General features: G+C 35.8%; 2 protein-coding genes across 4 annotated transcripts in view; one reads left to right on the forward strand and one right to left on the reverse strand.

The window, feature by feature from the left end:
• The window catches only part of LOC137396947 (arylsulfatase B-like), a 258,649-nt gene that overhangs the window by 127,018 nt on the left and 106,541 nt on the right, over positions 1-25,090 (reverse strand). The window lies entirely within an intron of this gene.
• The window catches only part of LOC137396946 (uncharacterized), a 47,260-nt gene that overhangs the window by 9,170 nt on the left and 13,000 nt on the right, over positions 1-25,090 (forward strand). For 2 of the 3 annotated variants that reach the window (XM_068083232.1, XM_068083234.1), the window contains 12 exons: positions 3,323-3,508; positions 4,452-4,620; positions 6,869-7,119; positions 10,906-11,140; positions 12,012-12,047; positions 12,589-12,705; positions 14,738-14,834; positions 18,977-19,100; positions 20,641-20,845; positions 20,976-21,110; positions 22,101-22,355; positions 24,462-24,551. In XM_068083232.1, the coding sequence (XP_067939333.1) occupies positions 3,323-3,508; positions 4,452-4,620; positions 6,869-7,119; positions 10,906-11,140; positions 12,012-12,047; positions 12,589-12,705; positions 14,738-14,834; positions 18,977-19,100; positions 20,641-20,845; positions 20,976-21,110; positions 22,101-22,355; positions 24,462-24,551 (1,900 nt within the window). The remainder of the gene's footprint in view (positions 1-3,322; positions 3,509-4,451; positions 4,621-6,868; positions 7,120-10,905; positions 11,141-12,011; positions 12,048-12,588; positions 12,706-14,737; positions 14,835-18,976; positions 19,101-20,640; positions 20,846-20,975; positions 21,111-22,100; positions 22,356-24,461; positions 24,552-25,090) is intronic. The other variant, XM_068083233.1, reaches the window with a different exon arrangement.

Below are 25,090 nucleotides of genomic sequence, written 5' to 3' on the forward strand. Positions count from 1 at the left end.
TCGCACTGGAGCGAACTAGCTCGTAAGTATTAGCGTTAATCTTTACTGATTATTATTGGTCCCATAATGTAGTCTTTTCAGAAACAACCATAGATCGCAACTGTCTGGACTAAAAATGCAAATCAAGTTCAACAATTCCGCAGCAAAAACATAGTTGTGTTGATAAATATTACAACCATGTTCATTTAATGTAAGATTGACAAAGAGACCAATAACAAACATGTACCTATTAGCTCCTCAAGTATCAGTTCACTAATTCAACTCTGTTTACTTTAGCTCAGCAAAATAACGGTTAGATTTAAATAATTTAGTCCAAAGACACTCATTTATATGGCGCCTTACAGTGCCTCGCGTTGCGCGTTCACAACTCGAGTTGATCAACTCGAGTTGCACAACTCGAGTTGTGAACGCGCAACACGACTTTTCAAAAGTGAGGTGCAATATATTGGTATTACGGTAGCATAACCGTAGATATGGTTATGTTACCAATGGTATATCAAGAGGCACCCGTTAGCTAATAGAAATTAAACTATGTATGTACTGTAAAACTAGAACTAATAGCGAATTATTAGAATTATACTGTGCCGAGTTTGCAACTCGAGTTGTACAACTCGAGTTGCAGAACTCGAGTTGTACAACTCGAGTTTGTAAATATAACTCGAGTTGTACAACTCGAGTTGCACCACTCGAGTTCATCAAAACCCAAGCCGAGTTCTTTCAACAGCAACTCGAGTTCAACAACTCGGCTTGAGAACATCTCATCATTTTATTTTCTCTAGCTATATGGAATTTTTTTTGTGCATCATTAAACGCCGTTGAAATAATTTCTATGTTCATTTTCGGTGTTCATTCAGTTTCTTGTCAGATTCTAGAGAGATGACTCCTTTTCATTTGAAAAAGAAGTTGCCCGGCTGGCTGCGAATTTCTTTTTACCAAACAGGTTTACATACGGCAGTAAAATTCTGGCTCATGATTGGCTTTAGTAATTGAGTTTTAGTAACCAAAACTTACATCATTACAATACAAAACCAATAGTTATATTTAGAAAGAAACACAAAATTCTAAATAACGTAGCAAAACTGATGTTATCATTCAAAAAGTGCTGTTTAAACGTAAGAGGCGCTCACTTAAAACTCATTAATTTAAGCCATTTTGAATAAAATTTTGAAATTTTGTGTATTTCTCTAATTATAACTATTGACTTTCCATGTAATGATGTAAGTTTTGATTACTAAAACTCAATTACTAAAGCCAATCATGAGCCAAAATTTTACTGCCGTTTGTAAACCTGTTTGGGAAAAAAATTTTGCTGCTCGGTTCTCATATAGATTGTTCTTAGTTTGCTTTTTACATTCTACAATTGTTTTTGTCTCTTTATATTTATAGAAATGAATATGCGCAAATCTCGCCAATATATATAATTTAAATATGTATACATATTTAAATTATTATTAAATTTCTGTAAATGAGACACCCCAATTACTCACTTTGCTTTCTTTACGAACCCGTGTTAGTTTTGCGTATAGGTAACACAACTCGAGGTCATAAACCCAGGCCGAGTTGTACAATTCGGCAACTCGAGTTGTACAATTCGGCAACTCGAGTTGTACAACTCGAGTTGTGAACGCGCAACGCGAGGCACTGTAAGGCGCCATACACTTATATTCACCAACGTAATAAGCAGCAGACGATCAGGCCACTAATACGTCACTCACGCTAAGCTAAGCCTAAGCGTTACGCTAAGCGCGAGGTCGGATCCTGGCAATTAGCCAGCACGCATGAGCTGCATTTACACTGAATGGTTCAGTGTACTGTTGCACTTTCAATACATCCAGTTTCAAAGGCTGTCACTATTGGCAGCGTAGTTTAGTTGCTTCAGGAGTTCCAGAGAATTCTAACATCATGTGAACTACACACGAACAAATTACTATATGAAGACTACAATTTGAAAAAAAATTGAGAAGGTCATTCCTTTTGGAGTAGGACAGTTTTAATGCAATGGCCATCTTCAATCATGGCATCGTGGCAATCATTAAGGGATCAAGAAAATTTCCAATCAGATAGAAACCTTTGCATAGAACGATTTTACATTGAAATTAGTTGTTTGAGCTTTTAATTTCTATTTGCTTGACAATCTCATATTAATTCACATGTTTCTCTGTGAAGCTGCTATTATATCCAGATAGTCTCTCTGATGCTCTAGTGTGTATTGACATTGACCCACCATTGAAGGTAATCTTACTTGAGTATTTAATATTTCGTGTAAAACTAAAATAATGTATTAATGTAGTGTCATGACATTTTAATCATTGGAGTTGCTTTTTCCTGAACAATTTAAGTTCTTTAGTTGGTTGAGATTTCACTGCAATTTTTTCTCATCATGTTTACCAATTGCTATTTTGGTTCTTTTTACAACTTGTCATTCTTATTTTAATTTTTGCACACTTTAATGGATGTAAAATAAATATAAAGTAATATTTAACAATATGGTAGCTAGCTGTTTTGCTTTCATTAGAAGAGATTTGTCTTAAATTGAATTACAGTAATCTTTCACTTTTGGGTTAATCTGGACCGGCGTCTTCGCAAAAATTTAAAATTCACAAAATAAAAACTAACAAACTCATATCTAATTAAGTCACTTTGTATTTATCTTAAAGGTTGACTTGCAACAAAATTCACATTACAGTTATTTGATATGAAAAGATTCACCATGTCTTACACTGTTGTGTTGTAGGTGCCAAATACGTGGAAATGTGATTACAAGCTCTTAAAAGCTCAAAAACAAACAGTTAATCGCAGCCACACGAGACCGCCGTAGTTTGGATTCTCTTTCCAAAACGGCTCAAATGTGATGTAGTTGTGAGAGATGGTTTCTGTTTACACTTTCTTGCAACCTTATTCATCGAAATATTTTCACAAATATACTTCACGGATTCAATAAAACTATGTCTATTGTTCTTACGCGTCTGTTTTATTGTCATTGTAACGCTGTCACTTTTAGCACTGATATCTTATAACTTATCGTAAAAAATCGTTAAACTTTTTAACCTTAGCTCGAAGGAGTACATATCATTGTCTGATAATCATGACGAGCCTGTTGGTCACCTGTGATAATCGAAAAGTGCTGCAAAAATTATTTGAAAAAGATTCATATATTTTAATTCCAATTTTTTTATTTCTATCTATTTATTTTTAAATTTTAGATGTATATTTTCACCCTGAGAAGTTCTGAAGCTGCGAAAGGTGAAAGTAGCGAGAGGTTAATATAATAATGCTGCCATGTCTGTTTAAACCAGTTCATAGTGCAGGCTTCTGTTTATAGATATCACGAAGCATAATAGCCCAATGGCCTCTCAACTCAATACGGACTTATGGCGCCTCCCAATCAGACCAGTTCCAAATAGAGGCAGGAAAAAGAGCACCAATGGGTCAAGGTCTTTACTCATTTCTTACTAGGAATAAAGAGAATCTGCTAATAGACCAAGCTTTGGATCACTGCATATCAAAGGTGGACTATTAAGTATTTTAAATAAAAGTGATTTACATTTTTTCACTTTTGTTATTTAAATTTGATTTAACTGGGCAAACTGAAAAACAAAAAAAAAGTTCAACTAAAAAAGTTTAACTATAAAAAGGTTTACCTAACTGGGCTTTAACTAAAAAAACGAGTGGCATGTTTCAATCTTACCCCTTGTTATCTACTAGCAACCTGACAGTCCAGTGTGATGTGAGAGACTGTCAGGTGTGTCCATAAAGCACAGATATTAAGTCTATGCGAAATAATCCAAAATTATGTCCCAGTTTCAAATCCTATATGATGCAACATTTTGTCCTTACCTTCAACGGTAGCTTTGGATGGATGGACAGGTACAGTTCCTATTGTAGTAACAATTATAGTTCAGTTTTTATGACTAAGGTAAGGGAGTTACATAACCTAAAATTGGCACCTACCCTAAAACCTGTATTTTAACACCACCGCCATTTGAATGCCACTATAGGAAAAAGGTTGAAAAATAGAGCGCCACCCTTTAATTGAACGCCACTTCTAATTGACTGCCACTATTTGACATTCTTAATCGTTACAAACTCATAATAGCAAGTGATCAGTAGGAAAGAGTCTGCAAAAATTTTCTAATAACACTCGGCTACATCAATACCAATCGATTCGTTTGTTGTTTCTGTTCATATCAAAGTCCGCTTTCTAACTCCAAGTCTTTACGTTTTTTGTTAAAAACTTTGATTGCAACAACATGGAAATAATTAGTAGCCGTATCAGGCTAATGGTAGTTCCTTGTTTGATGCGGTCTTGATACTTTAATGTATGCAGAAAACGTTTCAGCAATGACCATAGAAAATGTGCGACTATATATTTTGAGGCTAAAATTTATAACCTAGTTAAACATTTAACAATATTATGGTTTGGTTTAACCTCATCCAACCCTACCACGCAGGCTGTCCAAGGAACTCAGTCTAAGTCAAAAGATGACAAGATATATGAAGAGTATTGCTCTCTCGGCAGGCTGGCCTGTAGCCAATCACATCAAAGATATTCAAGAGACTTGCAAAGAATTTCTGCCAACAATTTCCTCTCTGATGAGTTTAGCGCAACTGCAGGTCAAGGTTAGACAGTTGCCCTATTTGGGTAGAGAAAGTTTCGTTTACTGGTTATTATGTTTTTGTTAAAAATATATTAGCAATAAGGCTAGCGATTTCACTTTCAACGCAAATTGTTTTACGACAAAGTCCATAAACATGGTCACTGAGGACAAATTTTCCTGATGCATGCGAAGACAGATTCTTAAGTTTTTATTCAGATAGATCATGGCACATTTACACAGAAAACCAAATTTCTAAGATTACCAGTTGAGCTGGAGCTGGCATTGCTTGAAGTGTACCAGCTTTTGCTCATCAAATTAGCCGTATTGAATGTCGTCATAACTCTTCCCTCACACTAGAATTTGTTAACATCACGGAGCATCACTCTTATTATTTTTTGCTATGGAATGTGGTCGAGTGGCTCAAGTGGTAGAGTATTGGTCTAGTTAACTGAATGTCATGAGATCGAAACCTATGCAACATGGCCTTTTACGAAACACTTTAGTTACTGCCTGTATCATTTTTTCAAAGTGATGTTTTCAAACAATAGTGGAGTTTTATATTATTATAGTTCTATATAGTATAAGAACTATAATATTTTTATAATTATTATTTTTAAGAATACTACGAAGTGAATCTATGAAGAATCTACGACTGCTAGGTTAAATGTATATAATATTTATAGTGTGTTCTATCTATATATATTTCTCAAAGTATGTTTGTAAGCATTAGTGTTGGGCTAGTATTTAATTTAGTTCCGAATAGGATATCCTTGCACTTTTTCATCTGTTTTCCCAGTGTCGGTATCCTCGGTATTTACCATCTTCGGTATCCTTTGCCATCTAAGAAAGTTCGGTATTGTCGGTATAGTAGTTCGGTAAATGGTTTTCAGTGTGTGTTTAATTTCAGCTTACCTACTGCCCATTTTTATATAACGCAGGTGGGGGATAAATCAAATATAAAACGTATAAATATATCAAACGTATCAAATATCAAACGGGGGTTTTATCAAATATAAAACGTAATATACGTTTTATATTTGATAAAATATAAAACGTATATTACGTTTTAAATCTTATCAATGTAAGGCGTAATATAATACTAGATACCTATATGTAAGCGTGGTAATGTTCGTTGAAGAAAGAGTTATAATATAATTCGCATGTGTTGTGTTTTTAGAATGTCTGAGAAAAAATGTTGTGATTGCCAATGTGCACTGAGCAATTCTTTTTGATTAGCGTAGTCCTCAAAGATGCATTTTTGCTATTAACCACAACATCAATTGACGCACTATTTTTCTTTTTCATTTTTTTTCATTTCTTTCTCATTCCGTTACATAGCGATTGTGGGCGAGACGTCCAATGAGCTCTTTCATAAGCAGCTCATTGTGCGGGAGATTGTCCCGCGCACACGTCGCTCGTAATGCTGTAGCCTGTCAAATACAAAAATCTTTCTGGATAACCAATTACCAAATCAAACCGATCAAATTACCAATATCAAACCGGCCCCGGATAACTAGCTGTCACCGAAAATGATTGGTTTTCCGAATACCCATAATCACTTGGTGTCGGTAAAAGCAGATAACTCCTTACCGGTCCAACACTAGTAAGCATTTCGGCTATAGATCTTAAAATCTTGGGTGCAAGATTTCATGCTGAAGAAGGTTTAATCTCGGACCCTGCCGTTCACCAGATCAACGCACTATCCACTAGACCACAGAAATTGAATTGCTACCTCTCCAATATAAGTCAGTATATGAGAACAATTATCCAACAGATTTGCGTACGTCATGGGTCATAGCATAACGTCACGAGAAGATGTTCGGTCACATTATTAACCGTACTGGCTGATAGCGCACAGGCTAATAGCGAGCAACTCTCACTACTTCTCGTTGTTTTAAGACAAAACACTTTTTTCATAATATGTAGTTTAAAAGTTAGAATGAAAAATGTTGTTATATGTTAAATACAAATCAATTTTCTGTCCAAAGACTTTTCTATTACCCGGGCAACGCTGGGTAGCACAGCTAGTTAAATCTATATGCTGTATTAAATTTGGTTACGTATTATCAAATATTGTGTTATATTGTATCATTTTGAATATATTAAAGTATCTATGGTATCAGATATTGCATTATTTTTTAAATTGGTGTTCACAGCATCAACTATGGCTCAATATTTTTGTATAAAACAGGTCTGGTATCTGCTTGCATGCTGTGATTGTAATCGAAAAATGGTCCTTTCTGAATAGTGTGCCACCGTATTTAATGTAGGGCAAGATAGGAACTCCTCTGAGATCTGGTGCTCTGATGACCGCCTCTCCGACTGTAAGATATCAGATGTTCAGGACTGGGTAGCCTCAGGTACTAGCTCCCAAGATCATAAGCTATCAAGCCCTCTACGAGAAAGTGGTCAAGCTGCCCTGTCTGGAGTGCAGAAGGTGGAGAAGCCTCCCCTTCCTGATAGTAAAAGGCCTGGTAGGCACCGGACCAAGGAAGGAATAAGGGGGAGGAGTAAAACCGAGGTATGGAATCTCAGTCTAAGTTCAGCAACTGTTTGAGTTTACTTGTAGCTCTCTATTTCCCCTTCTTATCATATCGACAGCAGAAAAGAATATTCCTCTTACAGAAATCTATACTAAGACTTGTGTACTACCGATCATGTATTCCAGCTCACCACACTTCCACCAATCATATCACACTATCTGTGAAGATATTGCCTTATCTCAAACTTCCTCATTTCCACATTTGTGTTATCGGTTTTTAAATTCCGCCCAGAGTTTGAACTTCACCCAGAGTATCTGTCTTTATCCTCCTCCACATATGACGCACACCGTTTTGTATTTTGCGACACTTACATACTACATCCACCATCATATATTTCAGTTTATGGACTTTCTGTTACTACAATTCAATATTTCAACTTCTCTGCATTATTATTAGATTAACTGTTAAAACATGTTTGTCTAGCTCAATAATTCCTGATATATATTTTTTTGGCATGTAACGAGTAACATCATTTTATTAATGATAGCTATATTTACTATAACAGAGCTGTGTTCGACCGAAGCCAAGCTGAGACTGTTAGTAAAAAAGATTGCCTGAGATAGGAATTGAACTTGAATATTTCATTTTGCAAATAGTCACACTAACCACTGTGCCACCCGACCACCTTGTTGCATGACAACAATAATTTTGTACATACTTATTATGCATGACGATCTCTCACGGTACGCAGGACTACCATCGTACTGGTGCTAATAAAAAGTTACAGATAAGTTGTACCTACATTCAAAGCAGTTTCCAACATATGCAGACCGACATTACTCGTAACGGTTCAATCTGGTGAACAAGCCCATACGTATGCAGTTCTTCTTCATATAGTTTTGTTCCAATGTATTCAAATAATATTCAACATTGCGTCATACTTTTTTTAGTCTTTTAATTTTGAACCCCAAAAATGCTAGTATGAGTGGTATTGGTGGTAAAAAAGGGATAAAGTCAATGCACTCCTTAGAATTGCAACTAAAAGTTATAGAAACACGAGCAAACATTTTAAAATAAATTTTTTTAAATTTCACAAAGCTGTTTCGTAGTTAATTTGAAAAAGAAAGTAATGCAAATTGATGAGTGAAAGTTGAAAGGAAAGCATGAATAACCCGTTTATCTAAAGTCTACTCATGCACTGTTCTCATTTTGTTGCCACGGTTACGCTTTTGTTTGCCTGCTTTTAATGGCAGGGCCAAATGCTAAGAAATAATTTTTTGTTGATTATGACCTTATTGATTTAGTTTTTTGCATATAAATAAGTATTTTGTATAGTTTTCTATAATGCATACATAATTACCTGAAGCATTTATTGCTAGGCTCTTTAGCTGTGGAATGAATTAGATGCAATTAGAGCAATAATTCTTATAAGAATTATTGCTTTGATATATGACGCTTTTTACATACAAAGCAAATATAAAAACGGATTAATTTCATATTTAAAAGCTTGACTGCAGTAGTCTTCATAGGGGTCATTGCATTGACTGATTTACTACATTTGTTTAAGACTCAAGGTGTTTGGTACTTGTGTCTGATGTCATCAACTTCAGCCTAGCTCGCTCATTCTTTCCCGACATCCTTTTCACATCATTGGCAAGTTGTGTTAGCAGTGAACACACTTTTTTACATATTTACAGGAAATGATTAAAACTGAAGCGTGTGTTAAGCAAGTTTAAGCAATATTTATCACAATAATATGACAAGCAATCACCATTACTTTTGTCAGTATTAAAAAGAAAGGGTTGTCTTCTTTTTAATTCTGTAATTTCAACAAGTGCAGGCAACTGTGGGTCATTTAGTAGTGGTTCATTATTGCTCACCAAAATTACGTGAATCTTTGTTCAAACGAATATTGTAAAAACTGGTACCCTGGAATGCAGTGTGCTGTGAGAAATTGTCAAGTGCACAAAGTGAGAAAAGCTCCGTGTATACTATCCATCGTTTTTTTGACGTCATCAAGTTGTTTGCACATGTGCTCGTTCACGAAAAAGCCGCCATATTTGGAGAAAACGATCGTTTTTCTTTTATTTACTAGTACTTTTAGGTGTTGTTTTTGTTGTATAAATCAATGTACTCACATGTACTGATGTGAAGATGAAGAAGAGCCCCTGTCTTTCGTTACACTGCCTTATATCCTCCCCTATACTGCCTTACACCAATGATATACAGCCCACAACTGTTAGCATCTTTATTGGCTGTTTGTTGACCGCATCCGGATCCAATTTCAACAGTTGCGACGATTAGTGTCAATTCATATTCTCAAGCATGATGAAGAGCTACGCTCGTGATGAATTGCATAATCAAATAATTAAAAGATAACAAAAGGACCTGCGATATCACCAATGTCAATTTCTTTTGTCAATGTATTTTCTAATTGGTTGTTGGTTAGCGATCACCTACAGCTAATCGCTCATAGTGTGTACGTTGGTGATGACGTAAAAACAAGTAATCGTTGCAGTCCATCGCACAGCTAAACGTTGATTTGAGCGATAGTGTGCACGGGCCTTAATAGTTGCGATCACCGGTGTCCAAGTTCAACATGTTAAAAGTCCATCGCATCTTCGCTAGCAATGATTATATTGGCCGCTCATTGCAAAATAACGTCATAGCAGCCCCTCGTCGCAGTCAAGCGCACAGCTAATCGTCGATATGAGCGATAGTGTGCACAGGCCTCTAGCGTGTCTAACTTCTAAGCTCTATAAGTCATGGGTTCGAGTTCTGGACACAGCTCTTATTATAGTAAAAATATTTGTCGTCTTGCTGAAGAGTTGTACCGTGTTACATACCCTACAGGATGAAATTATTCAGTGGATTTAATAATTCGCGTACAGCCCATTCCGTGAATTATGAAACCCGCAAATAATTACCGAATAGGTCGTTTTATTTTCAACACAAGGGAGAATAACTACCACCTCAAATTTAAAACTAGCCGCTAGGCAGAGTTAGTAAACGTAGCTGAGTTCCAAACTCTTTTAAGATCACCGCCGGGACTTGGAGAAGCCCATTGCCAATGATGCATCACACTTCTTTACAAAATTATTCGAGGTTGTCACAAGTTATTCGGATTTCGGCACGGCATCATTATTGCAAAAGTCTCTCCTGTAGTTCTTTACGTTAAACAACTCATAACTTACCACAAGTTGTTGGTTTACCAGAGGCCTCCAAATTGATGAATATTTATGAAGACCTTTGGTTGCAGCCAAAACTTTATAGCTTAGCTTGATTGACAAATTTCCTAGCTAAATATAACCTAAACAAGTGGTATACCCACCTGAAGTTTTACTCTGCTAGCTGCTTTCACGGATTAATTTATTCGCGATTGCGTTCATCCGCGAATAATTTAGTCCACGAATATGCATGAGAAGACAAGTTTCGCGAAATTTAACTCGGCGAATAATTTCATCCATTTTTAAATTTCATCCATTTTTAAATTTCATCCATTTTTAAATTTCATCCATTTTTAAATTTCATCCATTTTTAAATTTCATCTATTTTTAAATTTCATCCATTTTAAAATTTCATCCATTTTTAAATTTCACCCATTTTTAAATTTCGTCCATTTTTAAATTTCATCCATTTTTAAATTTCATTCATTTTTAAATTTCATCCATTTTTAAATTTCATCCATTTTTAAATTTCATCCATTTTTAAGGTCTATTTTCAAAAGTAAATTTGTCAGCCTCTTATTTCAACCAGAAGAATTTTGTTTAAAAGTAATTTCACATTTTAAACCAAACTTTATAGCATTTAAATCATTTTGTGAGGTTCCTCTTTCGTTACCTTCTCTTCCGGAGCCAGCGGGATACATGGAGATGCATTCATCTGTGCAGAGTCTAAACTCGTCACCAGACAAGAAGCCAAAGCACCTGGCGTTGACAAGAACGGATAGAGAGCATTCCATTTCTCCTTTGACCTTTTCAAGGTCATTTGATGGTTTGGAGAGACGTCCTCATAGCACTCAATATAGAGTTAACTCCCAATCATCCGTCCTCTCTCCTTGTGAGTCCAACAAGTATTTTATTGGTGGCCTTTTTACAGAATTACTTGTTTTTATAGAACGGTGCTGAACCACTTTCTTCTGACATTTTGATAGAGTTCTTCTTGTTCACTAGTGCCAAAGATTTTCATAAAGTTATCTTTGTTCACCAGTGCGGGAGATTTTCATAGAGTTAACCTTATTCATTTTTGTCAGATTTTCATAGTCATCCTTGATCACTAGTGCCAAAGATTCTCATGAAGTTATCCTTTTCCATCATAGGTCAGAGACTTTCATAAACCTAGCTTTGTCCAACATCGATTAACATTTTCATAGAGCAATCCTTATTTTCCATCTTTAATATATCTATCGTTGGTGAGCTCTGGCAATAGATTGGGAATGAACTAAGCTAAAAGGCTAACGCATGAACGACAGACAAAAAGAACATCACATTAGGCATAGAGTTATCCTCGTTCACTATTCTTAATCATTTTCATAGGGTTATTTTCATCTACCATTGTCAGCAGGTTTGGTGGAGTAAGTGATAAAAATATATAACATAGGTTACTCTAGGTGACTTACACTAAATTCAGTGTAAGTAACCTAATCTATTTAGCGTTTATTATTATATTATGTTTATTATTATTTATTATATTTTCATTCTTCACCAGCTTTTTCACAATTCCTTCGAAGATTGTCATGTTTTTAGGAATTTTGGACATATTGTTGGAAATTCTTTCTCAACAAATACATAAGTTTCAAAATTTTTAGTCGTAAGTTTAAAAATTTGTATTTAAAAGGGATCCTGTGTATCATTTTGTACTCCGGAGTAAAATTTAGTTCTAGTGTCTTGGAAATATGTTCAAATGATAGATGTATGCTTTTCACTGTTAGCTATAAAGAGTTTATGGAGCCTCGGGCTAAGTACTGGTATGTATGGTATGAAGGCTATATTATGTTGCTATTGTTGGCTTTTATTGTTTACAATCCACCTGGTCTCAAGCTAACTCAACCAGATTTGACTCCGCCAATTTTTCATTTAAGTTTACGAACCTAGAAACATGGGAATTATTCTAAAGTGTTAATGTTCTGCTCTCAATTCAACCTCCTTCCACATAATAGCTCGCCGCTTCACCTCCTTGAACCTCATACCAATGGTTTATGGCTACCATGTGGTAACAATGTCTGTATTCTTATGTCGTTTTTGTGTTTATTATTGATTTCTTCAATATAAAAATGTTTGTGGTGAGTTTGTATTTTAATTAAAACCCCTTGTTTGTAGTCATGCTCTATTGAAAAGTTTTTGCCAATTTCGTAGTTGTCAACTCATTACTTGAGCAGACAACTCCAACATTGTTTATTTACAGTTCTTGTTTTAAAATCTTATATTTTGCTGAATTGAATGTTAAAAAATATTTAAATATCTGATTGGCTTATAAATACACTATCTGTATTCTGATGATGATTTCAGTAAGCCTTGCTACACCACCTCCTACGTTCTATGAGGCTATGGAGCTGCCATCCTATCCGGCGCCAACACCACCTGAAGACGCCTGCAGGCTATCAAATGCTAGCTCCACAACCTCAGGTACAAACAGTCACCGGAAAGGGGGAATATTTTTTTAAGACGCACTGCGCGTAAAAGGTCACATTGGTGTTATTCTCACATGATTAACAGTGGTTGGTTCAAAAATTCAATTGGCCAATATGTAGAATTCAAACGTTATTCTACAATACCCGATTTAAGTGTTTTTTGTTCGAGATTAGATTTCAAATAGCAACAATTGGAGCTTTACTCAAACAGCTATCTGTGGGTGAATATATTTGTACCTAGGATGGTGTCAAGACCAAACTGCTCATCAAACATTTCAGAATTCATATTTAGCCGGTTAAGTCTATTAAATGGAATGTTATCTTTTGTTTGGTTCACTCTATGAACTCAAATTGATCTTGTCGCAGTAGGCTAATTTCAACTGTTAACAAGTAGGCCTAGGCCTTTTTTGTTAAGTAAAACATCTAAGGTGCATGAACATTGCCATCTACAGCGTATATATACAGTGCCATCTACAGTGTATTTATACAGTACCATCTACAGCGTATATATACAGTGCCATCTACAGCATATATATACAGTGCCATCTACAGTGTATATATACAGTGCCATCTACAGTGTATATATACTGTACCATCTACAGCGTGTATATACCGTGCCATTTACAGTGTATATATACAGTGCCATTTACAGCGTATATATACAGTGCCATCTACAGCGTATATATACAGTGCCATCTACAGCATATATATACAGTGCCATCTACAGCGTATATATACAGTGCCATCTACAGTGTATGTATACAGTGCCATTAACAGTATATATACAGTGCCATCTACAGTGTATATATACAGTGCCATCTACAGTGTATTTATACAGTACCATCTACAGCGTATATATACAGTGCCATCTACAGCATATATATACAGTGCCATCTACAGTGTATATATACAGTGCCATCTACAGTGTATATATACTGTACCATCTACAGCGTGTATATACCGTGCCATTTACAGTGTATATATACAGTGCCATTTACAGCGTATATATACAGTGCCATCTACAGCGTATATATACAGTGCCATCTACAGCGTATATATACAGTGCCATCTACAGCGTATATATACAGTACCATCTACAGCGTATATATACAGTGCCATCTACAGTGTATATATACAGTGCCATCTACAGCATATATATACAGTGCCATCTACAGTGTATATATACAGTGCCATCTACAGTGTATATATACTGTACCATCTACAGCGTGTATATACCGTGCCATTTACAGTGTATATATACAGTGCCATTTACAGTGTATATATACAGTGCCATTTACAGCGTATATATACAGTGCCATCTACAGCGTATATATACAGTGCCATCTACAGCGTATATATACAGTGCCATCTACAGCGTATATATACAGTGCCATCTACAGTGTATATATACAGTGCCATCTACAGTGTATATATACAGTGCCATCTACAGTGTATATATACAGTGCCATCTACAGTGTATATATACAGTGCCATCTACAGTGTATATATACAGTGCCATCTACAGTGTATATATACAGTGCCATCTACAGTGTATATATACAGTGCCATCTACAGTGTATATATACAGTGCCATCTACAGTGTATATATACAGTGCCATCTACAGTGTATATATACAGTGCCATCTACAGTGTATATATACTGTACTTCAAAAAACTGATTGTTTTTTAATCTTGTTTGATACCGTTGCACTGAGAAAATATCACATGCAGTAATTAACATTCTTCATAAAGATTGCTGTGTATGGGACTCGAACTCATGACATTCAGCTTTTAATAGCGACACTCTACACTGGAATAATACTTTAATAGCTATTTTCAAAAAAAACTTTTGTGTCTTATAGCGGTAAAAAGCAAGCTAGAACTGAAGGCATAATTAGCCTGACTGTAATACATATATTTAAAGATATTAGAGTGACAACTCCAAAGTATCACTGTTGGGTGTTCATTTTAATAAATCTGTGTGCACCTAGTCTCCTCATTTTTCAAATAAAGTTATTGGCTCTCAGGTACAAATGTTCTCGCACTTCCTCTGAGACGAAGGCCAAGAAGAGGAGAAAGAGGAACCACTGGTAGTTGTGAAGATTTGACCACCTTAGTCAGAAAGTAAGTCCTATATGTTCAGTACCCTTACTCAGTTAAACTGTGCATAGGTTCAGTTAAACTAATTTCATTGGCAACAGTTTGCATAAACTGTCATGTGATTGGCCAGTAAGCATCCAATCACATCTTTCCAGCTAATAGAAACTTAGAAATGCTCATTTATTAAACTTCTCTAGGATTTCTATTGTTAGTGTGGAGCTGATTACAGTAGACGATCCTACAATGTAAATAATCCGTTCCAGGAACGTTTACGCTATAGGGAATTTACATTATAAGAACAGTAAAATACATATAAATTGCCTAATTCCGTTCCAAGATCTTTCCAAACTCACCCGTTTGGCAAAAAGGAAAAACTTAACTTAACTCTTTTAATTGGTGGGTTGTACCGTAACTGCAGAATTATTGGTTTGCATCAACCACATTTATTCTTTTTCTGATTAATCTCACTGGTTTTATAGACAATGCCGGGGAGCGCACATCTTCGATGTTCATCTACAATGATTTGCTTATTTTGTCCAAACAGAAAAATCTATTCTGCAGAATAAAACTAATAACCAATATTTTGTATGTCTACAATAAGGCGAAACAACAAAATCTTATAACTATATAAAGCGGTTTTACCTGTTTGTCATCTACCTGTATTCAGGGGTCAAGGTTAGGATAAAAAAGAACGTTTGACTATACTCCAACTCGTGACATTCAGATTGGTAGACTGACGTTGCAACACCTGCACCAATCGATCGATGGTGCAGATCACCATCGATATGAACGATATGATTTGACGCATTTGACGTTCTACTACGATGAACTAGAATGTTGTAAATCTTGTATATGGGTGTGTCCATAAATAATAATTTGACATTTAGAGTTATTTGATGCCACTACATATGCACATTTGCTCCCATTATAAAATTCTTTGAATTAATTGATGCAGTATTTTCTTGGCTTTCAGATAATATAAAATTTACTGCTTGCCAAACAGTAGTTGCGGAGCTATGAAGTGCAACATGCGTAAATGATGAGACATTTTGTGATGTTCCATCGTTTGTATACTGAATATCATTTGGGTATTGAATACGACAAGAAAAGCTCTGAGTGAGTTTATATAGTTTTTGAAAAGGAACTAGTGTAGTACAGTATGTGTCAGCGTGATGTAAGGGCACTTTAACTACTAGAGACGATCATTTCAATGTTAGTTTTAGGGATGTTACCTTTCAAAGCATCCTTCCAAAGGTTTTAGGAATTTTGGTTTACTCAAGTTCCAAATAATTTTCACTTTTCATGTTATTAATAATAAATAAAAATAAATAATAAAAAAGACTCGCTAGTATTCAAGCAATCTACTGATTGGCTATCATGAGTGACTTTGTCACTTCTAATGTTCAGGCAATGGTAATGTAGACACCAATGATGTTTTAGCGATTTATCGTTTACACTGGTCGATCTTTTTCATGCTGGTCATAGTTGTTTAGAGTAAATCGTGTTTGTTTTAAATTTTAGGTTTTGGTCAGATAGTGATTTGTAATTCTAGGGTTTTTTATTTTAAGTATCGGCCAATCAATTTCTTTATGGACCCACGATATTTAATGCATTTAAAACAAAAACAATCAAAATGTTCTTTATCAGATGTAGTCATACAATAGCGCTACTAATAAAAAGTTGGCGTTGCTGGGAAACAATCAGTCTGTGAATCATCGATTTTTTGTGACGAATCGTTTTAATACATCTGGATATACTCTTGAAATTATTCTAAGCACTTCCAGAGCAGCTCTACAGTATCTATTTTATCCTCGCGGTTTCAGTCAGTGGGCAGTTTTAGCCTTGGAACCATAACTATGTTAATAGTAGTTTACTGACACTCATTGGGTCGCTCCATCAAACTAGTAGTTGTTGAGCTTGTCGAGCAGGACCGAGATCACAGACAATGACATCTTCTTTGAAAGCTTCTCACTTCTGTCTGTATTTTGTTAAAGTTTGACTTGCAACAAAGTTCACGTTACAGTTATTTGGTATTAAAAGATTCACCATGTCTTACTCTGCTGTGTTGTAGGTGCAAAATTTGTGGAAATGTGATTACAAGCTCTTAAAAGCTAAAAAAAAACGAACAGTTAATTGCCGCCATCACGAGACTGCTGTAGATTAAAATCTCTTTTCAAAACTGCTCAAATGGGACGTAGTTGTACAAGATGACTTCTGTTTACACTTTCATGCAACCTCATTCGTCAAAATATTTTCACAAATATACTTCACGCATTCCATAAAACCATGTCTATCATTCTTACGTGTTCATTTTATTGTCATTGTAATGCTGTCACTTTCAGCACTGATATCTCAAAACCTACCGTAAAGATTCGATTAATTTTTTAACCTTAGCTGGAAGGAGTATATATTATTGTCTGATAAACATGACGAGCCTGTTGGTCACCTGTGATCATCGAAAAATGTTGCAGAAATTATTCGCGAAGTATGGGTCACATGATCAGATTATGACTAGACGATTAGTCCAAGCTGAAACAAAACTGTAAAGTAGCGAGCATCTATATTTGATACGGGGTCTTCGGTAAAACCCGAAGTGTTTGTCATAAACTAGTGCTACGAGAAGTTTTATATTGAGCCTTTTATTGGCCTTTCAATTCACGTGAGAACATTCCGTGACAAAACAATAACCAAATGTAATGACAACGTCGGAGAAATAAACTGATTCCAATCTACGGCGGCTTTTCGTTTTTGAGCTTTTAAGAGCTTGTAATCACATTCCCACATATATTGCACCTACAACACAACAGATTAAAACATGGTGAATTTTTTGATACCAAATAACTGTAATGTGAATTTTGTTGCAAGTCAGCCTTTAAATACTCTTTTACTGCATGTCATACTAGGCAACAATAAATTATTATAGACATTTCTGGCTCAAGAATCACCATGAATCATGCCTAGCGAGTGTTTTTGTTAGACATGAACTGGTGAAAATATCTATAGCGTATACTGTTTTTTTCAGTAAAAATTTCGTATCAGAACGATATAAATTTGGGCTGAGATCGTCAGCGTTAATCTTTTCCGTTTTCATCATGAAAATTTTTAGAAAATGTCTTAATTCTGTTTGCAGTCTAAACATGGTTCATAACATAGTGACTTGAAAGCTTGAAAGCTGAAGAATGCATTTCTAAGGTTTCTCCTCTAGTTAGTAGAAGTTGTCAGTTCGTGTAATAATTGGAGATCAATTAATTACTACTACCTTAAATTATAGTTCCTAGTACCCTGACAGTCTAATGTACTGTGAGAGATTGTCAGGGGTGTAGATAAAGCACAGAGAATAAGTACATGCACAATTATTCTGGAATGATACAAGGCAAACGATTTGCGCAGGTGGTAGTGTGGCGAGGCTGCTTAGCCGAATGTTACTGGTTTGATCCTGCAAGACTTAATATTTTATCTCAACCTCTAACCGTGGCAATGTATGACACAGTTCTTATTACAGTAAAGATTCACATAGTTGTATGGCAACCATTCACATATCTTGATAGTAGTAACTTGGTGGCTCTAGTTTTTTAAAATGAGCGGTAATCTAATGGCGAAGATGGTTAAAGTGACATCAGTAGTGTGTTTTGAAACTACTTGCTGGGCCTATTATGTTAGCTGGCATACAAAAACAGAGCTATAATATCTCATTCAAATGCTACGCCCTGGAGAGAAATATTTAACGGGTTCAGAGATTCTCCAAGGTTGAAGCAGCTTTTAAGATCTATCCGTAAAGTGGAAGGGTTTCATATTTAAAAAAAAATAAATGAAAATAGAATAGATTTATTAAATTAATTAAGCATGATATTTAAATTTAGCAGTGAAATTTTATTGGCTTATTCAAATCATTCAAAATTTATAAAAATATGTATTAATGTCTCTACATTCTTCTGGTAAAATTTTTAGTACTAGTTAGAGGAAGCACTAGTTGTTCAACTGCTAAAAACTTGAGCTGGAAGTTGTTTATTTATTAAAAAGCATTCTTTTGCCTACAACCATATTCTATGTTTTGTGATAATTCAACCCTCATCCATGTTGGTCTTCGATTAGACCCGGTTTGGATTTGTGCCCCTTTTTAGTCAGGAATAGGCAACTCTTAAATGCTAATTTAAATATTGTTGCAGCTCTATTGTGCTGACTGGTGCAGAGGAATATGAAAACGCCATGTATAACAATGAGCTGCTGCATAACTTTGAAATGAGTGGGGACCATGGGGCAGAGGGTCGTCTGCCAAACAGCGACAGCTTGGTGAGTCACTTGCATTTCTTCAGGTCTACTGTAATCGGTCTGTTTACGATGTAACTTTATTTTTGTTTTAGGAGAGCGCGATTTCTTATTCTCTTTACATTTTATTAGGAGTGTTGCATGAGGATGCTTGCTGTTTCATATATCTATATGAGAGCAGTTGATGCAGTAGAAACTCTATTTCACAAAGACCGCATTCGAAATGTCCAAGTGACGTAACGTCTTTACATGAAAATATTGCTCCGAATCACTAAACATGGTTCTAAATATGAACTGCGATGCTGGCTGCTAAAGCTGTTGAGCTGCTCTGCCATTAGCTGACATTCACTAACATCTTGTTATTTCATTGGCCCGTTTGTTTTCTACAGGTACATACAATGCATCTCACTCAGTTTTATTTGCTAGCAAATCTTAGTGAACCTCTATCCTAGTCTAGTTGGCCAACACCATATCAGTTGGCAAACAAACATATCATTCATAGCTTTTCTTCATTATTTCTCCGTTCTTTTTTCCATGTGTACTTTTTCTATTTATTGTGCAATAACCTAATCAAGACATGCATTTGTTAGATTTTTCACCATTATATATTATTTATATAAATATTATGGCTGAGTTTTGTGTGGCAACAGCAACAGATTAGGGTATTTATAGGGAAAATGCGTTTTTACTCAGGAAACTTTTTGCTTATGAAATGAATTAGTTTTGTAAGCAGAGGTACTACTAAATTATATTTAGTGCTCCTTTCAGATATAAATTTTATGAGTGCGTGAGAGTGATGTCAGGTTACCCTATCCATTGTATAAGGGGGTATTTGTGTAGTCCTTTGCATATTCATTAACTTGTAGTTATCCTCTACACACCACTTTCAGTGATATGTTAATGAATATTTTCTTTTGATGACCTTTCAATGAAACCAATAAACATTTCATATATCGAACAGGTTTATTGTAAGGCAAGATTTTGGTCATAATAGCCTACAAACATTAAAATATTTATAACGATCTTCAGCTGTTTTAAAAAAATGCAATCCTAAGCATGTCAATGGATCAAAACTGACTTGGTCATTGTGTTACTTTGATGTTTTATGTTTCCTGAGCAATAATTAGTTAATTAAAATGGTAATTTTTAGTTGTTTTTATTTGCATGTGTTATTGGAATTCAATTATTTTCTGTTGATGATTCAACAGGCTGAAATAACATCACATTATTTATCATAAACATCAGTCTTTTTTAAACGAAATGATATGAACATCATCATGAGAGGTCTATTTAAGAATAGAATGCTGGCAAATACCATCATTTCAACTACACTATGTCATCGTGTTCAACTCCTACTACCTCGCTAGTTTGAGAAACTGAAAAAACTTCCTATAAAATAGAAGTCTTTATTATTGAAAAATATTTATGGTTTCATATTCTACCAAACTCATTGCAGGTGTAGATAATTCCCAATTGTAAAGATGTCATTTTTCAAATCTTTAGAATACGTATCGATCTTTTAGCTTTTCTTTAAGTTTTCAATATTTTAAATATGTTTATTTAGGATGCTGTTGATCAAGGCAACACTGGTACCATAACAAGACACACTGCAACAACATCCCGTGAAAAGCAAAATGCAGGGGGAGACAAATCGGACCATGATGACACTATTTCAGATCCTTCAGGTGGGAAAGCAGGTGATAGACACTCCAGTGGTCCAGATCATTATAATTTAGCAGGGCAGTGGGCATCTCCGCCCCACAATGGAGGTAGGAACACTGAAACTATTTTATAAAATATGTTTTTTGTATAGTTGAATGCACTAAGCCGGTTTTAGTTAATGTTTAAATTTCTGTGAGTAGCATATGAAGGTAACGGCTGTTTGTAATAATATTATAGAGCCTGAGTCACCTAGAGTTACCTCCACATACTTGTATGAGAAAGAAAAGAATGTCGAGCCATCCAACAGTGCGAGGGTGAGAACCAAGGCTATCTTGCCAGTAGACCCGCACATTGCTGCTGTACACGGAGCTGGTGAGTTCTACCTTTATAGACTAGAGGTGCGGTTTTCTACCTTTTACGAGTCGCGGCACTATTTTTACGTTTACAAAATCTTGAGGCAAGCTTTCAAACAACGGCGCAGAATGTCACTTTAACACAATACGACATATACAGTAGTTCAGAAGTTCTTTTAATGTATTTGTACACTTAGTTAGTGTAAATCTTGGGCCTGTTTTAATGAACACAACATGTATATTCTTGCTGGAATGGCAAAAAGATACACGAAGCTTTTGGCCGCCTTCCAAGGCCTCAGAATAATTGTGCTGATCCAAGAAAAAAATCGCTTTGTTTGGGGCTTGAACCCATGACATTCTACCTAGCAAATCGGATCTAGCCAACTGATTGACTAAGAAATAATCGCGCAAGTATTTACTCTTAGCGCTTTATGACCCAAAAAGCGAACAGAGAGCTGACCAATTGCTGATAAAGTTATTGCTGATAAATAAAGTTAAAAAAGACGCCTTTTAGTAATAATTTCCTTCGTGACACATTATGATCTTTTACGCTGCAGTAGTCGAAAATAAATTAACTAGAGGCTGGTTGTTTGGATTTATCCTCTCAGGTCAATGCTTGTGCTCAAGACAATGAAAAAATTACTGATTTTGATTTGGTTTGTTATCTTCCCTCAGATGATCTTTTGACTTATAGGTTAATTTTAGTTAAATGGTTTATATTAATGGCTCGCGAAATCGTTAGTCGTTGCTACAGCATCAGTGAAGAAAATTCGGCCCATCAAAATGGATATGTAAACAGATTTTTATCGACGAAAGTTCTGGCATTGAATTCATGTTGTAGATTACAAGAATAGAGCTCTGTATTATCAGTATTCATTAACAATATTATTATTAACACTTATTAATATTATTATTTAAAGCTATTTTTAAAGTTATGTAGGAGAATTGTATTGTATCTGTATCTCGGTACCAGCTCAACCTATAAAAGGAACTCTAACCTTATATACAGATGCAAATGGCTCCGCTGAGAGAGGGTCGGGTGAGCCTCCTCCTATCCCAGATATTCCCAGACCACACATTCTCCGCAAGCAGCCAGTCAGTGAACGCTCTATGAATTCAGATACAAGGCAAGTCAGCACTGAATCTCAAGCAGGAATGTCCAATAGGGTGCTGCCAGAACCAAATGCTGTCGGCTGTAGAGATACAATCAGCTATGAGATAATAAATGACAATCCCGGTGGAGATACAAGTCACTCCTCCACAGGTAATGGGAATGTATTTCTTTTCTTATATGAGCGAGTCCAGTAAAAACAGGTATTTCATATTCTGAATGATTGGTACATACATTGTTTTCAAATGGCTAAAAGGTCGATCACTGCTATATCATCTACTTATTATAAAACTCTAGTTTTGTAATCTCGCTTTAAGCGTGGTTCCCTCATCGGCATCGAGACCCCAGTGGTAATCTCGCGCAACAAAACACTTGTGACGCTAGGCTTACTGGCTTATGTTCACATAAAGCTCCGTTGATGGTGATTACATAAAATGGCCTCTGCGAAAGTGCTGACCTTCATCTGTACAGTGCATTTTGTAAAGGTTTTGCCTGCGGCTCTTTGAGAAAGTTGAACAGCGCTGAACTCTTGCGTTGATCTCCCGACGTTACCCGACAGTACCTGGCGTGTATGTTACTCGACAGTACCTGGCGTGTATGTTACTCGACAGTAGTACACCTACCTGGCGTGTATGTTCACATTTCACCGTTGATAGCCTGCGGCTCTGCTACCGGTCTTTGTAGCTTATATGGTAAAAAGACTTTAAACCATTGCACTGAGCTAAACCGCCTTGTAAAAGATTGCTTTATGCTGGTCTTGAACCCATGGCATTTAGCTTGCAAAACTGACACTACTATTTGCACCACTCGACCAATTCTAAAGTTGAAGAATAATCTTTAGTATAATGAGAGCGAGGTTCTGTGACATTAACTAATTTTCATGGGATAGAAGGACACTTATGTATTCGCCTCATCTAACTTTCACGTTTTCGCGGAGTCATCCTCTCGCGAAACTAAACTATCATAGCGAATGAGCGAAACTAAACTATCATAGCGAATGAGCGAAAACGCGGAATTAAATAGCTTTGTTCATTGATAGTCCAAGAAACAAATGGCAGCAAGCTATCAAATTGAATCATCGATCTCGGCCACACAATTCTACCTGCGGTTCACAATTACAAACTAGTCCCAAATTGAAAGAAATTTTCTTACCGGTGAACCGAACCTGAGGAATCTAATTATGTTTGTTGCACTGCATTTATTTTCACATCACTATATTTTTGCACTTATCAGAGCTGCGAAATTAAGTTGCAGTGAAATTTTACTTTGTATGCTTCTCACGAAACTAAATACTAGCGAAATATAAGTGTCCTAGGATAATTTTCATGGGACAGAAGAGTGATAAGATCAGACTCATGACGGGCTCACTCACTATTTAATATACAAAATCAGACCCACTTCAAGCAATACCAGACTCGATTGAATCTCAGAACTTTCATTTTTATTATAAATATGCCAAATTCTGTCTGTCTAGAAACTCAAGAATTCGTCTTCGGGTGCATTAGAGACAATTGTCCCCAGTGAACATGTTCATGGATTTTTGTCGTAAAACAATTTGCATTGAAAAAGGAAGGAAATCTCAAGCTACTACTAGAGATAAGGCTAATTTGCCTAATGCTAGTTTCCTATTAAATTAAAAGCTTTTTGACAGAACTGATGCAAGCTTGTCAAATTGACCAATCAAAATTTTTTGTGTTGTCTGCTCTTTTGGCTTTTGGCCCTTACAGAACATTAATCATGCCTATCAAAATTTTGTAAGTTCTGACAACTTAACCACACCCACCCTGTGTTTTTCCTTTTTCAACAACCTTATCCAGTTTTTCTACTAGAAGTAGAGTCACCCATCGTTGTAATCTACTGCCTTTGATTGGACAGACATGGTGAGGAAGTCTTTGATTGGCTGTATTCTTCTGATTTAGTTTGTTTCTCACTGATTTCATGTTCTGATAGCAAAACAAATAAGAAAACTGATAGCAAAGCTCAAACATCTTGTATATTGTCCGTCTGCTTCGAAAGCTGGTGATAAACTCCATCCATCTGACAAACACTCAAGCAGTGGTAGAGTGATAAATGAAACTTTGGAGAGAGCCAGGGTATCCTACAGAAAACCGCAGTAAACTCTCATCAATTAGGACATTTTCTTGTCTGTACTTTTGGCTGATACAACTAAATATCAAAGCATCTGTAAAAGCATGTTATCGGTTAGTAATATGACTTATCTTTCCTTGCATGTTAGTTTACTTAATATCTATATGACAGGCACATCATCCATGGCAAGTCAAGCAGGTGTCTATGAGCCTGTCAATGAAGAGCTGATGCTGGAGAATGAAGGAGCTCGGCACCAACCATGTGAGTCTGTTAATCAGGATATTCTGATGGCTTTAGTGTACTTATTACACTGGCAGTCTAGTCTAATGTGCTGTGAGAGATCATCAGGTGCAGATAATAACTATCTGTCCAATTATTCTAATTGATGGTTGATTGGCACAATTGTTGGAGTGTTGGATTGCTGTGATAAAAATTGTTGGTTCAAATCCTGTAAAATGCAATCTTTTTTTCAACTTTCAACCATATATTCGGACAGACAAACACGGCTCTTACTACAGTGAAGATTGCGTGATGACCCTCACATTATTAGATCTATCTGAGTGCTGGTAGAAACTTATTATTCTACATGTAGATGCTTGTGTCGAATCTGTTAATCCGTTTCCATCAGTGATACATTGTGCATTGTTGAGGATAGTCTTAGCTCTTGCCTTTGCTTTTAGGAGGCTGTAGGTATCTATATATATATACATGTAAATCTCAAAGTTTGTCATCGTCTGGTCATCGTCATTCGGTGTCAGTGTCTCTTTTGATTGCATAATTTTATAGCGATTAAAATCTAG

The sequence above is a fragment of the Watersipora subatra genome, chromosome 5, assembly GCF_963576615.1.
Source record: "Watersipora subatra chromosome 5, tzWatSuba1.1, whole genome shotgun sequence".
Classification (NCBI taxonomy): domain Eukaryota; kingdom Metazoa; phylum Bryozoa; class Gymnolaemata; order Cheilostomatida; family Watersiporidae; genus Watersipora; species Watersipora subatra.